Source organism: Bombina bombina, chromosome 7 (genome assembly GCF_027579735.1).
Source record: "Bombina bombina isolate aBomBom1 chromosome 7, aBomBom1.pri, whole genome shotgun sequence".
In the NCBI taxonomy this organism is placed as follows: domain Eukaryota; kingdom Metazoa; phylum Chordata; class Amphibia; order Anura; family Bombinatoridae; genus Bombina; species Bombina bombina.
The window spans coordinates 199144332-199158331 of record NC_069505.1 but is presented as its reverse complement, the minus strand read 5'-3'; the positions used below and the strand labels follow the sequence as shown (position 1 = coordinate 199158331).

At 42.9% G+C, this 14000-nt stretch overlaps 1 protein-coding gene across 2 annotated transcripts in view; it reads right to left on the bottom strand.

Moving 5' to 3' along the window:
- The window catches only part of SHANK2 (SH3 and multiple ankyrin repeat domains 2), a 1433430-nt gene that overhangs the window by 1146691 nt on the left and 272739 nt on the right, over positions 1–14000 (bottom strand). For both annotated transcript variants that reach the window (XM_053720553.1, XM_053720554.1), the window contains exon 6: positions 1505–1656. In XM_053720553.1, the coding sequence (XP_053576528.1) occupies positions 1505–1656 (152 nt within the window). The remainder of the gene's footprint in view (positions 1–1504; positions 1657–14000) is intronic.

The following is a 14000-nucleotide window of genomic DNA, read 5'->3' as shown; positions in this document are numbered from 1 at the left end:
TTGACTTGTGTTGTTTACCAGTGATTTATAGTAAAGTTATAACTACCTTAGGGCTAGATTACAGGTGGAGCGCTAATTTAATATGCCCCCGTAAAGAGGCGAATTTGCCTGTTTACGAGCGCACAATAAATAACCAGCAGAACTTTTCTTCACTTTCTGCGATGAGATTTATTTTTAGAACATTTTTCTGCAGGTCATTTTGAAATAAAATTAAATTTTAAATTAGGCAATTACACTAAAGCACCAGCTCAGTTGCAATGTGTTGATTAACTGGAGAGTAAAGCAAAGTTTTTAAAATGTCTCAAATAAATGTGTTTCCTTCTCTCTTGGTCTAACATCACAAGGTAGAAATTGAGTAATAAAAAAGCGCATTACTCACAAGAACATCTTACATTCAGAAGTCACAGCTTTGCAGATCAGGAAAGGCTAGGGTTGAAAACAATCTCTGAGAGCCCTGCTCCATATTTGATTGTTCTCTTAAAATAGCACATTGCTCTTGATGCACTGTGTTTAGACAAACTTACACAGTGCAGCCAGAGCATAGCTCTGTTTGAAGAGAACAGCCTAATGTGGAAGTGCTGCAAAGTGAAAAAGCTAACAGTTTCTGCATGTGTTAGATTCTTTCTGCAGACATGCAGCATTTTCTGCGATGACATCTCTGATCACAGCATGTTCTGCCTTGGGCACAACCTCGCAGCAGCAATTTGCTCTAAGCGCAATTAACCCGTTGTCAGACCTCTGGCTAATTCATAATATGTCCCCCAATGTCCCCCCAAATAAAGTGGACAGTTTATTTACATAAATTAAAAAAATAAGCATTTTTTTTTTTTTTTTAATAATAATAACTGCACAAAAGAGTTATAAGGGGTTAAAGTGAGGGTATGCGGGGTGTTAAAAAAATACAGATATAAACACATAAATATATATGTATATATTCATATACATATATATTTTAAACATGATGCTCAATGATGCGCTAGGTTCTTTGCCGTGTCTATCGGCAACAGAACAAGGCTCCCATTGGAGCCTATGGAGAGCGCTTTCCATGCAGTGTGAATGTGAGGTCGCATTCGCATTGCGCTTTACTTGTCAAACTAGCACACAATTACATGCACCAGTATTACTAAGCGGAGCCCAAATATGGCGCTTGTTAAAGTGCAATATTTGCGCTCCACTCGTTATCTAGCCTTTAATGAGCTAATTTTTACCAAGTGGGACAATTGATCTTCAGATGTAGTTATAGTAAAATAGTCCTGATAATTCCATTGCTTGATGCTTGTGCATTGCTTGAAACTTGTAAATTAAAGTTAAGGTATTAGACACCGTATGGTAAGTTCCTGGCGCACTATAAGGGTACAATTGGAGCAGATAAAGATCACACACTTTTGTTGTATAACTCCCCCGTGCACTGTGTGTAACAGCTCCTCTCATACATCAGCACCTACCCACTACACAATAATTTTCATATCGGTGACCATGTGATGCTGCTGTCAGTTGGACCTACCACAAGAGCTGATTGGGTCCTTGTCCTGGCTGCCTTATGCACAGCAGTCATCCCATCTTTGCTCCTGAAATCCAGATGAGCTCCTCCATTGCGAAGAGTTTTAATCATTTCTGTAGCATTGTCCAGCTGTGCAGCTAAAGTCAGGGGAGTTTCTGCAATAAGACACAAGAATCAGCAATGAGAGATTGTGCCACTGTGTAATCTCTGGCACAGCATTAGTATGGAGCTCAGTTACAAACCCTGTATTGCAGAGGATCACTGAGTGGTCACATAATAAGGGACTATAGGATTCATGCTACAAGGTGAGGTCATACTATCTGGATCTGTTTTCTCTAGAAAAGGCACATGAGAGGGATGTGATTATGTTCTATACATAGATATTCAGGGGTTATATATGGAGATAGCAGAAGCTCTGTTTACCAAGGAAACAAGAGGTCAGTACATAAGCTGTAAAACTGCTGGTGATGGGAAGGGCTGTGGCATTTGCTGCTCCTGGGAGACAGAACATTTTATGGATTAAAGAAAAAGTAAATGGTTAAGCGCAATTTTATGGTGACAGGAGCGATTGCCTCTGTGTGTGTTGGGGATTTGCTATTGCACTAATTAGAGAAATAAGCAAAAGGATCCACTGTATAGACATAGACACAGCCTTAGGGACCGATTTCTCAAGGCCCGAATCGAGCTGAATGCAGCTGTTTGGAAACAGGAGTTAAGAAGCAGCGGACAGCAATCAGCCCGATCGGATACTATTGGGTTGATTGACACCCCCTGCTAGCGTCCGATTGGCTGCGAATCTGCAGGGGGCGGTATTGCACAAGCATTTCACGAGAAATGCTTGTGCAATGATAAATGCCGACAGCAGATCATGTCCGCCCGCACAATGATAATTCGGCCCCTTAGTGCGCTACTGTGTATCACGTCTTTCAGCTGTAAATCATTAGACTTGCCCATTACAGCTGGTTATTGCTATTAATTTGTTATAAAAAAGAATAAAATGATGCTACATTAATTGTATAACATTTGATTTCTTATTTATTTATTGTCTAACAAATGTGCCCAAAACTAAACTAATTGTATCTCCACCAAGCAGTGTCCCAACTACACAACAATCTCGATAACTGTTACCAGTGCTCCAAATAAAACCTTGCAGCTCGACCAGCCCTGTCAGTGTTTTTTACTGAACATCTGTGGAACTAATTCCTCATTTGATCACTCAGGATTTGCCACTTATAATGCCCATCTCATCTTTTCATCTAAGAACATAACTGTCAGCATTTTAGAACTAAAAGCGACATTAAGTCTGCCCATATATGATGCTAAAGTATAATATTCTCAGGACAACCTTCTACATACCCCAGGTATGTTTGTATTCCCTTACAGTATTTGTTATTACTAGCTCTACTGGGTGTCTCTGCTGCCTGCCCTAGACTTGTGTTTATACATATCCCAGGCATGTGTGTATTCCCTTACAGTATTGGTCCTTACCCTCTCTACTGGGCGTCTCTGCTGCCTGCCCAAGACTTGTGTTTATACATATCCCAGGCATGTGTGTATTCCCTTACAGTATTGGTCCTTACCCTCTCTACTGGGCGTCTCTGCTGCCTGCCCTAGACTTGTGTTTATACATATCCCAGGCATGTGTGTATTCCCTTACAGTATTGGTCCTTACCCTCTCTACTGGGTGTCTCTGCTAACTGCCCTAGACTTGTGTTTATACCTATCCCAGGCATGTGTGTATTCCCTTACAGTATTGGTCCTTACCATCTCTACTGGGCGTCTCTGCTGCTTGCCCTAGACTTGTGTTTATACCTATCCCAGGCATGTGTGTATTCCCTTACAGTATTGGTCCTTACCATCTCTACTGGGTGTCTCTGCTGCCTGCCCTAGACTTGTGTTTATACATATCCCAGGCATGTGTGTATTACCTTACAGTATTGGTCCTTACCATCTCTACTGGGTGTCTCTGCTACCTGCCCTAGACTTGTGTTTATACATATCCCAGGCATGTGTGTATTCCCTTACAGTATTGGTCCTTACCATCTCTACTGGGCGTCTCTGCTACCTGCCCTAGACTTGTGTTTATACATATCCCAGGCATGTGTGTATTCCCTTACAGTATTGGTCCTTACCATCTCTACTGGGTGTCTCTGCTGCCTGCCCTAGACTTGTGTTTATACATATCCCAGGCATGTGTGTATTCCCTTATAGTATTGGTCCTTACCATCTCTACTGGGTGTCTCTGCTGCCTGCCCTAGACTTGTGTTTATGCATATCCCAGGCATGTGTGTATTCCCTTATAGTATTGGTCCTTACCATCTCTACTGGGTGTCTCTGCTGCCTGCCCTAGACTTGTGTTTATACATATCCCAGGCATGTGTGTATTCCCTTATAGTATTGGTCCTTACCATCTCTACTGGGCGTCTCTGCTACCTGCCCTAGACTTGTGTTTATACATATCCCAGGCATGTGTGTATTACCTTATAGTATTGGTCCTCACCATCTCTACTGGGTGTCTATGCTACCTGCCCTAGACTTGTGTTTATACATATCCCAGGCATGTGTGTATTCCCTTACAGTATTGGTCCTTACCATATCTACTGGGTGTCTCTGCTGCCTGCCCTAGACTTGTGTTTATACATATCCCAGGCATGTGTGTATTTCCTTACAGTATTGGTCCTTACCATATCTACTGGGTGTCTCTGCTGCTTGCCCTAGACTTGTGTTTATACATATCCCAGGCATGTGTGTATTCCCTTACAGTATTGGTCCTTACCATCTCTACTGGGCGTCTCTGCTACCTGCCCTAGACTTGTGTTTATACATATCCCAGGTATGTGTGTATTCCCTTACAGTATTGGTCCTTACCATCTTTACTGGGCGTCTCTGCTACCTGCCCTAGACTTGTGTTTATACATATCCCAGGCATGTGTGTATTTCCTAACAGTATTGGTCCTCACCACCTGCTATCTATCACAAATGTCTGAGCATTGGCCTTTATATTCTGCTACATTTTGAACTGAATTCATTATTTTCTATTATTTTAAATTATAATAAGATGTCCTTGGAAAGTAATTTAGATGGAAGCTAATTGTATGCTAATTCTAAAAATCTGTATAAATGGTCCTGTTGATTATTTTGCCACTTGGGGTAACATTTTACTTTCAGTTTGTTTACATTTGACATTAGGGTGTTCCCCAGTGAGTAAATTACATTTTCAGTTACCATGACAACAAACACAGCTTCTTTCATACAATGAATTGGGAGAGGGGCTTGAAATGCTTGCACATAAAACATATTCGGCTAGATTACGAGTTTTTGTCGTTAAGGCTGTGCGGTGCTAATGAGCCCTTTTCTCTCACCGCTCACTTAAGACAACGCTGGTATTACAAGTTTTCTTCAAGCCGGCGTTAGCCTCAGAAAAGTGAGCGTTGAGCAAAATTTCACTCCACATCTCACTGTAATACCAGCCTGCTTATGGTAGCAGTAAGCTGGCAAAACGTGCTCGTGCACGATTTCCCCATAGGAAACAATGGGGCTGAGCTGGCTGAAAAAAACCTAACACCTGCAAAAAAGCAGCGTTCAGCTCCTAACACAGCCCTATTGTTTCCTATTGTTTAAATATAATTTAAATACATCTAAATAAATTTACTACAATTAAATAAATTAATCCTATTTAAAACTAAATATTTACCGATAAAATAAACCCTAAGCTAGCTACAATATAACTAATAGTTACATTGTAGCTAGCTAGGATTTATATCTATTTTACAGGCAACTAGTTAATATAAGTACAAATTTTCCTGTAAAATAAATCCTAACCTAAATTACAATTACACCTAACACTATACTATAATTCAATTAAATAAATAAATTACCTACAATTACCTACAATTAACTACAATTAAATAAAATAAACTAAAGTACAAAAAAAACAAACACTAAATTACAGAAAATAAAAAAAGAATTACAATTTTTTTAAAACTAATTACACCTAATCAAATCCTCCTAATAAAATAAAAAAGCCCCCCAAAATAATAAAATTTCCTACCCTATACTAAATTACAAATAGCCCTTAAAAGGGCCTTTTGCGGGGCATTGCCCCAAAGTAATCAGCTCTTTTACCTGGAAAAAAAAATACAATACCCCCCCAACATTAAAACCCACCACCCACACACCCAACCCTACTCTAAAACCCACCCAATCCCCCCTTAATAAAACCTAACACTACCCCCTTGAAGATCGCCCTACCTTGAGCCGTCTTCACCCAGCCGGGTGCAAGTGGACGTCCAGAGGGACAGAAGTCTTCATCCGATCCGGCCAGAAGAGGACATCCAGACCGGCAGAAGTCTTCATCCAGGCGGCGTCTTCTATCTTCTTCCATCCGGAGCGGAGCGGGTCCATCTTGAAGACATCCGACGCGGAGCATCCTCTTCCATCCGACGGCGACTGAAGAATGAAGGTTCCTTTAAGTGACGTCATCCAAGATGGCGTCCCTTCAATTCCGATTGGCTAATAGAATCCTATCAGCCAATCGGAATTAAGGTAGGAAAAATCCTATTGGCTGATGCAATCAGCCAATAGTATTGAAGTTCAATCCTATTGGCTGATCCAATCAGCCAATAGGATTGAGCTTGTATTCTATTGGCTGATTGGAACAGGGGTTAATAAATGTAATATAGTAGCGGCGACGTTGGGGTCGGCAGATTAGGGGTTAATAAATGTAGGTAGGTGTTGGCGATGTTAGGGACGGCAGATTAGGGGTTAATAAAATTTAACTAGTGTTTGCGAGGCAGGAGTGCGGCAGTTTAGGGGTTAATAAATTTATTAAAGTGGCGGCGATGTCCGGTCGGCAGATTAGAGGTTAAATATTTTAGTTAAGTGTTTCCGATGTGGGGGGGGGGCCTCGGTTAAGGGGTTAATAGGTAGTTTATCGGTGTTAGTGTACTTTTTAGCACTTTAGTTAAGAGCTTTATGTTCCGGCGTTAGCCCATAAAACTCTTAACTACTGACTTTTAAATGCGGTAGGAGTCTTGCCAGGAGAGGGTCTACCGCTTACTTTTTCAGGCGATCGTAATACCGGCGTTAGGAAAATCCCATTAAAAAGATAGGATACGCAATTGACGTAAGAGGATTTGCGGTAAGCTAAAATCGCGGAAAAAAACTAAATTTATGCTTACCTGATAAATTTCTTTCTTTTGCGATGTACCGAGTCCACGGTTTCATCCTTACTTGTGGGATATTATCCTTCCTAACAGGAAGTGGCAAAGAGAGCACTCACAGCAGAGCTGTCGATATAGCTCCCCCCTTAACTCCACCCCCCAGTCATTCGACCGAAGGCTTAGGAAGAAAAAGGAGAACTATAAGGTGCAGAGGTGACTGAAGTTTACAATAAAAAATACTATCTGTCTTGAATAGACAGGGCGGGCCGTGGACTTGGTACATCGCAAAAGAAAGAAATTTATCAGGTAAGTATAAATTTTGTTTTCTTTTGCAAGATGAACCGAGTCCACGGTTTCATACTTACTTGTGGGATACCAATACCAAAGCTTTAGGACACGGATGAAGGGAAGGACAAGACAGGAACCTAAACGGAAGGCACCACTGCTTGCAAAACCTTTCTCCCAAAAATAGCCTCTGAAGAAGCAAAAGTATCAAATTTGTAAAATTTGGAAAAGGTATGGAGCGAAGACCAAGTCGCAGCCTTACAAATTTGTTCAACAGAAGCATCATTTTTAAAAGCCCATGTGGAAGATACCGCTCTAGTAGAGTGAGCTGTAATTCTTTCAAGAGGCTGCTGTCCAGCAGTCTCATAAGCCAAACGGATTATGCTTTTCAGCCAAAAGGAAAGAGAGGTAGCCTTAGCCTTTTGACCCCTACGCTTTCCAGAGTAGACCACAAACAAAGAAGATGTTTGATGAAAATCTTTGGTTGCCTGCAAATAAAACTTCAAAGCACGAACCACTTCCAAGTTGTGCAACAAACGTTCCTTCTTCGAAGAAGGATTAGGACACAGAGAAGGAACAACAATTTCCTGATTGATATTCCTGTTAGTAACAACTTTAGGGAGGAACCCAGGTTTGGTACGCAAAACCACCTTATCAGCATGGAAAACCAGATAAGGCGAGTCACATTGTAATGCAGATAGTTCAGAAACTCTTCTAGCTGAAGAGATAGCAACTAGAAACAGAACTTTCCAAGATAGAAGCTTAATATCTATGGAATGCATGGGTTCAAACGGAACCCCCTGAAGAACTTTAAGAACTAAATTCAGACTCCATGGCGGAGCAACAGATTTAAACACAGGCTTGATTCTAACTAAAGCCTGACAAAAAGCCCGAACGTCTGGGACATCTGCCAGACGCTTGTGTAATAGAATAGACAAAGCTGATATCTGTCCTTTTAAGGAACTAGCTGACAATCCTTTCTCCAATCCCTCTTGGAGAAAAGACAAAATCCTAGGAATCCTGATCTTACTCCATGAGTAGCCTTTGGATTTGCACCAAAAAAGATATTTACACCATATCTTATGATAGATTTTCCTGGTGACAGGCTTTCGAGCCTTAATCAAGGTATCTATGACCGACTTAGAGAAACCCCGCTTTGATAAAATCAAGCGTTCAATCTCCAAGCAGTCAGTTGCAGAGAAATTAGATTTGGATGCTTGAACGGACCTTGAATCAAAAGGTCCTGTCTCAGTGGCAGAGTCCATGGTGGCAGAGATGACATGTCCACCAGGTCTGCATACCAAGTCCTGCGTGGCCACGCAGGTGCTATCAAAATCACCGAAGCCCTCTTCTGTTTGATTCTGGCAATCAGACGTGGAAGGAGAGGAAATGGTGGAAACACATAAGCCAGGTTGAACGACCAGCATACTGCTAGAGCATCTATCAGCCATAGAACAAGCTATTATGCTATTGTTCGTTTCCAGGTTGAGCGCTTCTCTCTTTTTATTTATGCAAATTATGACATTTTGGGAAGTCTCCCTAAGTGTGATGCGGGAATCCAGACGTGGACCCGTTGCTCAGTGTGCCTAGAGGGATATGGCTGCACCTCACTGACGAGGCCCACAATAGGCCGAAACGTACGTCTGGGGTTTTGCTGTTTCTCTCGTTCAGAGAAGGTTTGCCTGGTATTTCGGGGCTGGACTGTACTGTGAAGTCAGGATCAGACTGATATGCTTCAGGAAAGTTTTTCTCTGTGAAAGGCACATGTTGAGCAAAAAGAGGCTGCTTCTTGGGTGGTAACTAGCCATAGAACAAGCTATTATGCTATTGTTCGTTTCCAGGTTGAGCGCTTCTCTCTTTTTATTTATGCAAATTATGACATTTTGGGAAGTCTCCCTAAGTGTGATGCGGGAATCCAGACGTGGACCCGTTGCTCAGTGTGCCTAGAGGGATATGGCTGCACCTCACTGACGAGGCCCACAATAGGCCGAAACGTATGTCTGGGGTTTTGCTGTTTCTCTCGTTCAGAGAAGGTTTGCCTGGTATTTCAGGGCTGGACTGTACTGTGAAGTCAGGATCAGACTGATATGCTTCAGGAAAGTTTTTCTCTGTGAAAGGCACATGTTGAGCAAAACGATGCTGCTTCTTGGGTGGTAACTAGCCATAGAACAAGCTATTATGCTATTGTTCGTTTCCAGGTTGAGCGCTTCTCTCTTTTTATTTATGCAAATTATGACATTTTGGGAAGTCTCCCTAAATGTGATGAGGGAATCCAGACGTGGACCCGTTGCTCAGTGTGCCTAGAGGGATATGGCTGCACCTCACTGACGAGGCCCACAATAGGCCGAAACATACGTCTGGGGTTTTGCTGTTTCTCCCGTTCAGAGAAGGTTTGCCTGGTATTTCGGGGCTGGACTGTACCGTGAAGTCAGGATCAGACTGATATGCTTCAGGAAAGTTTTTCTCTGTGAAAGGCACATGTTGAGCAAAAAGAGGCTGCTCTTTGGGTGGTAACTAGCCATAGAACAAGCTATTATGCTATTGTTCGTTTCCAGGTTGAGCGCTTCTCTCTTTTTATTTATGCAAATTATGACATTTTGGGAAGTCTCCCTAAGTGTGATGCGGGAATCCAGACGTGGACCCGTTGCTCAGTGTGCCTAGAGGGATATGGCTGCACCTCACTGACGAGGCCCACAATAGGCTGAAACGTACGTCTGGGGTTTTGCTGTTTCTCTCGTTCAGAGAAGGTTTGCCTGGTATTTCGGGGCTGGACTGTACTGTGAAGTCAGGATCAGACTGATATGCTTCAGGAAAGTTTTTCTCTGTGAAAGGCACATGTTGAGCAAAAAGAGGCTGCTTCTTGGGTGGTAACTAGCCATAGAACAAGCTATTATGCTATTGTTCGTTTCCAGGTTGAGCGCTTCTCTCTTTTTATTTATGCAAATTATGACATTTTGGGAAGTCTCCCTAAGTGTGATGCGGGAATCCAGACGTGGACCCGTTGCTCAGTGTGCCTAGAGGGATATGGCTGCACCTCACTGATGAGGCCCACAATAGGCCGAAACGTACGTCTGGGGTTTTGCTGTTTCTCTCGTTCAGAGAAGGTTTGCCTGGTATTTCGGGGCTGGACTGTACTGTGAAGTCAGGATCAGACTGATATGCTTCAGGAAAGTTTTTCTCTGTGAAAGGCACATGTTGAGCAAAAAGAGGCTGCTTCTTGGGTGGTAACCAGCCATAGAACAAGCTATTATGCTATTGTTCGTTTCCAGGTTGAGCGCTTCTCTCTTTTTATTTATGCAAATTATTACATTTTGGGAAGTCTCCCTAAGTGTGATGCGGGAATCCAGACGTGGACCCGTTGCTCAGTGTGCCTAGAGGGATATGGCTGCACCTCACTGACGAGGCCCACAATAGGCCGAAACGTACGTCTGGGGTTTTGCTGTTTCTCTCGTTCAGAGAAGGTTTGCCTGGTATTTCGGGGCTGGACTGTACTGTGAAGTCAGGATCAGACTGATATGCTTCAGGAAAGTTTTTCTCTGTGAAAGGCACATGTTGAGCAAAAAGAGGCTGCTTCTTGGGTGGTAACTAGCCATAGAACAAGCTATTATGCTATTGTTCGTTTCCAGGTTGAGCGCTTCTCTCTTTTTATTTATGCAAATTATGACATTTTGGGAAGTCTCCCTAAGTGTGATGCGGGAATCCAGACGTGGACCCGTTGCTCAGTGTGCCTAGAGGGATATGGCTGCACCTCACTGACGAGGCCCACAATAGGCCGAAACGTACGTCTGGGGTTTTGCTGTTTCTCTCGTTCAGAGAAGGTTTGCCTGGTATTTCGGGGCTGGACTGTACTGTGAAGTCAGGATCAGACTGATATGCTTCAGGAAAGTTTTTCTCTGTGAAAGGCACATGTTGAGCAAAACGATGCTGCTTCTTGGGTGGTAACTAGCCATAGAACAAGCTATTATGCTATTGTTCGTTTCCAGGTTGAGCGCTTCTCTCTTTTTATTTATGCAAATTATGACATTTTCGGAAGTCTCCCTAAGTGTGAAGAGGGAATCCAGATGTGGACCCGTTGCTCAGTGTGCCTAGAGGGATATGGCTGCACCTCACTGACGAGGCCCACAATAGGCCGAAACGTACGTCTGGGGTTTTGCTGTTTCTCCAGTTCAGAGAAGGTTTGCCTGGTATTTCGGGGCTGGACTGTACCGTGAAGTCAGGATCAGACTGATATGCTTCAGGAAAGTTTTTCTCTGTGAAAGGCACATGTTGAGCAAAAAGAGGCTGCTTTTTGGGTGGTAACTAGCCATAGAACAAGCTATTATGCTATTGTTCGTTTCCAGGTTGAGCGCTTCTCTCTTTTTATTTATGCAAATTATGACATTTTGGGAAGTCTCCCTAAGTGTGATGCGGGAATCCAGACGTGGACCCGTTGCTCAGTGTGCCTAGAGGGATATGGCTGCACCTCACTGACGAGGCCCACAATAGGCTGAAACGTACGTCTGGGGTTTTGCTGTTTCTCTCGTTCAGAGAAGGTTTGCCTGGTATTTTGGGGCTGGACTGTACTGTGAAGTCAGGATCAGACTAATATGCTTCAGGAAAGTTTTTCTCTGTTAAAGGCACATGTTGAGCAAAAAGAGGCTGCTTCTTGGGTGGTAACTAGCCATAGAACAAGCTATTATGCTATTGTTCGTTTCCAGGTTGAGAGCTTCTCTCTTTTTATTTATGCAAATTATGACATTTTGGGAAGTCTCCCTAAGTGTGATGCGGGAATCCAGACGTGGACCCGTTGCTCAGTGTGCCTAGAGGGATATTGTCAGGGTTGGCTCCTGTACCTTTAAGTCAAACTTATTTATTCCTACTCCTCCCCCTTCCACCTGCCGATTAATGTTTAGTCTACCTGAATCTCATGTGAGAGGAAGCATACTCTGAACGTCCTGGCTATTTCTACAAAAGATATCTAAAGTACTGACTTATTTTCCTTCTACTAAGGACCAAAGGTTTTTAACCTTTCAAGATCTGTTTACAGTTTAAAGCAAAGTCGATTCGGCTAAAACCAAAGTTCTCAGCACGCTAACTGCAAACTGAAACCATTTCCACCTGTGGCTTAGATTCCTTACAAAAGACTCAGCGCTACCATATTCCCACTACAGTAGGATTACAATTCCTGTTCACGGGTGATACCCGTTCACGATAAACACCGTGCTTCCTATAGCACCGTTCTGCCTGCCAGCAATTCCTGAACTGTGATTGGTGTTCAGCAACACACCTCCCAGTCTGTACACGCTTGCTTCCACATAGACCCGGTCGAGGCAACTTCCACGCTGACTGCTTGCCAGCTAATCCTGCACTGTGATTGGAGGAAGAACACACAGGCACAAGACTCGCGCTGCAGCTGCAGCACGGACACCTCTCCCCTTTACAAGGCATACAAGGTACGCTCACATTACGAGTCGAACTGTTTTGCTTGTCACTACTAGTGGATATAACTTATATATATATATCATAGTTAAGCATTGACAAGAACTCCTAAAGATTGTACCACTTACTAAGGATTATTTGTCAACCTTCACATATGGGTATTTAAGAGACATTTATTCTGTAACACAGGAAGTTTCCAAATTACTCCTGTAACAAAGAAATACGTATCACCTCTAAAGTCTGACACTAACACTTCATAGAACTAGTCTGCAGTTGAGATCCTTCAACGTTGTATTAGGGATTACAGCACCCTGACATATTAATCGGCCTTAACCATGGATCCAGCAGACCTGCCTACGGTTGTATATAACCTGTCCCAGAGGGTTGAACAACTCTCCCAAGGTTTAAGGGAACTTCAGTTGCAAAACGATAGTCTCAGAGCTACAGTTAGGGATAACACCCCAGAACCTCAGGTCTGTTTACCTGAACGCTTCACAGGAGATAGGAAGCTTTTCAGACAGTTCAAGAACGCCTGTTATTTATTGTTCCAGATGAAGCCTAGGACATACAACACTGAAAGAATTAAGGTTATGACAGTTATCTCTTTCCTCACGGGAGAGCCCAGGGTATGGGCGGATACCTTTCTAGAGAATGAAGACCCTATTTTGGGTTCACTCACTGATTTTTTCTCTGAAATGAGCTCCTTATATGAAGACACCCAAAAACAACTGACAGCAGAGGCAAAGATGCGCTCCCTCAGACAAGGTAGACGTCCTGTCGAGGAGTATCTTTCGGAGTTTAAGCTCTATACAAAGGATTCTGAGTGGAGTGAGATCGCTCTCCGTAACCAATACCGGATAGGACTATCTGACAGTCTTAAGGACGAGTTAGCCCGAATCGAACTACCAAGATCCCTAGAAAATCTCATGGCACTCAGTGTCCAGATAGACAGGAGACTTCGAGAAAGAAGATCCGAACGCCAGCAGACAGAGGGAACCCAAAGGTACTATCCAGCACCCCAAACCAAGGATACCACCACTCCTATGGAGATTGGATTTACCAAAGGACCTCTCACGGTTGAAGAGAGACACAGAAGACAACAGAAGAATCTCTGTATGTACTGTGCATCTCCAACCCATCTAGTAAAAGAATGCCCACTACTACAGCGTCAGAAAAGAAGTAAGCCAAAAAATATATATCATTGCTTGACTAACAAAATCTTGAACGCTGCTTACTGTACCATGTCTCTCTCTTTACAGTGGGATCAGCAAGTGCTACAAGCTGAAGCAATCGTTGACTCAGGAGCTTACTCTAATTTCCTTGACTTAACACTTGTAAAAAAGAATAAAATTCCACTAATTCTGAAAGCAAAACCTGTCTCCATTCGTGTTATTGATGGCACATATGTTACCTCTGGTCCTGTAACCCACCACACGATCCCTCTTAAGGTCACTACTGGAGAAGGTCATATTGAATACATCACCTTTGATGTCATTCTGTCTCCTCTATATCCAGTAGTTTTGGGTCTCTCATGGTTGCAAAAACACCATCCCACCATTTCTTGGCAAACACTACATGTTGATCTAAATTCTACATATTGCCTCAATACCTGTTACCCTCATCAACAACTCCTC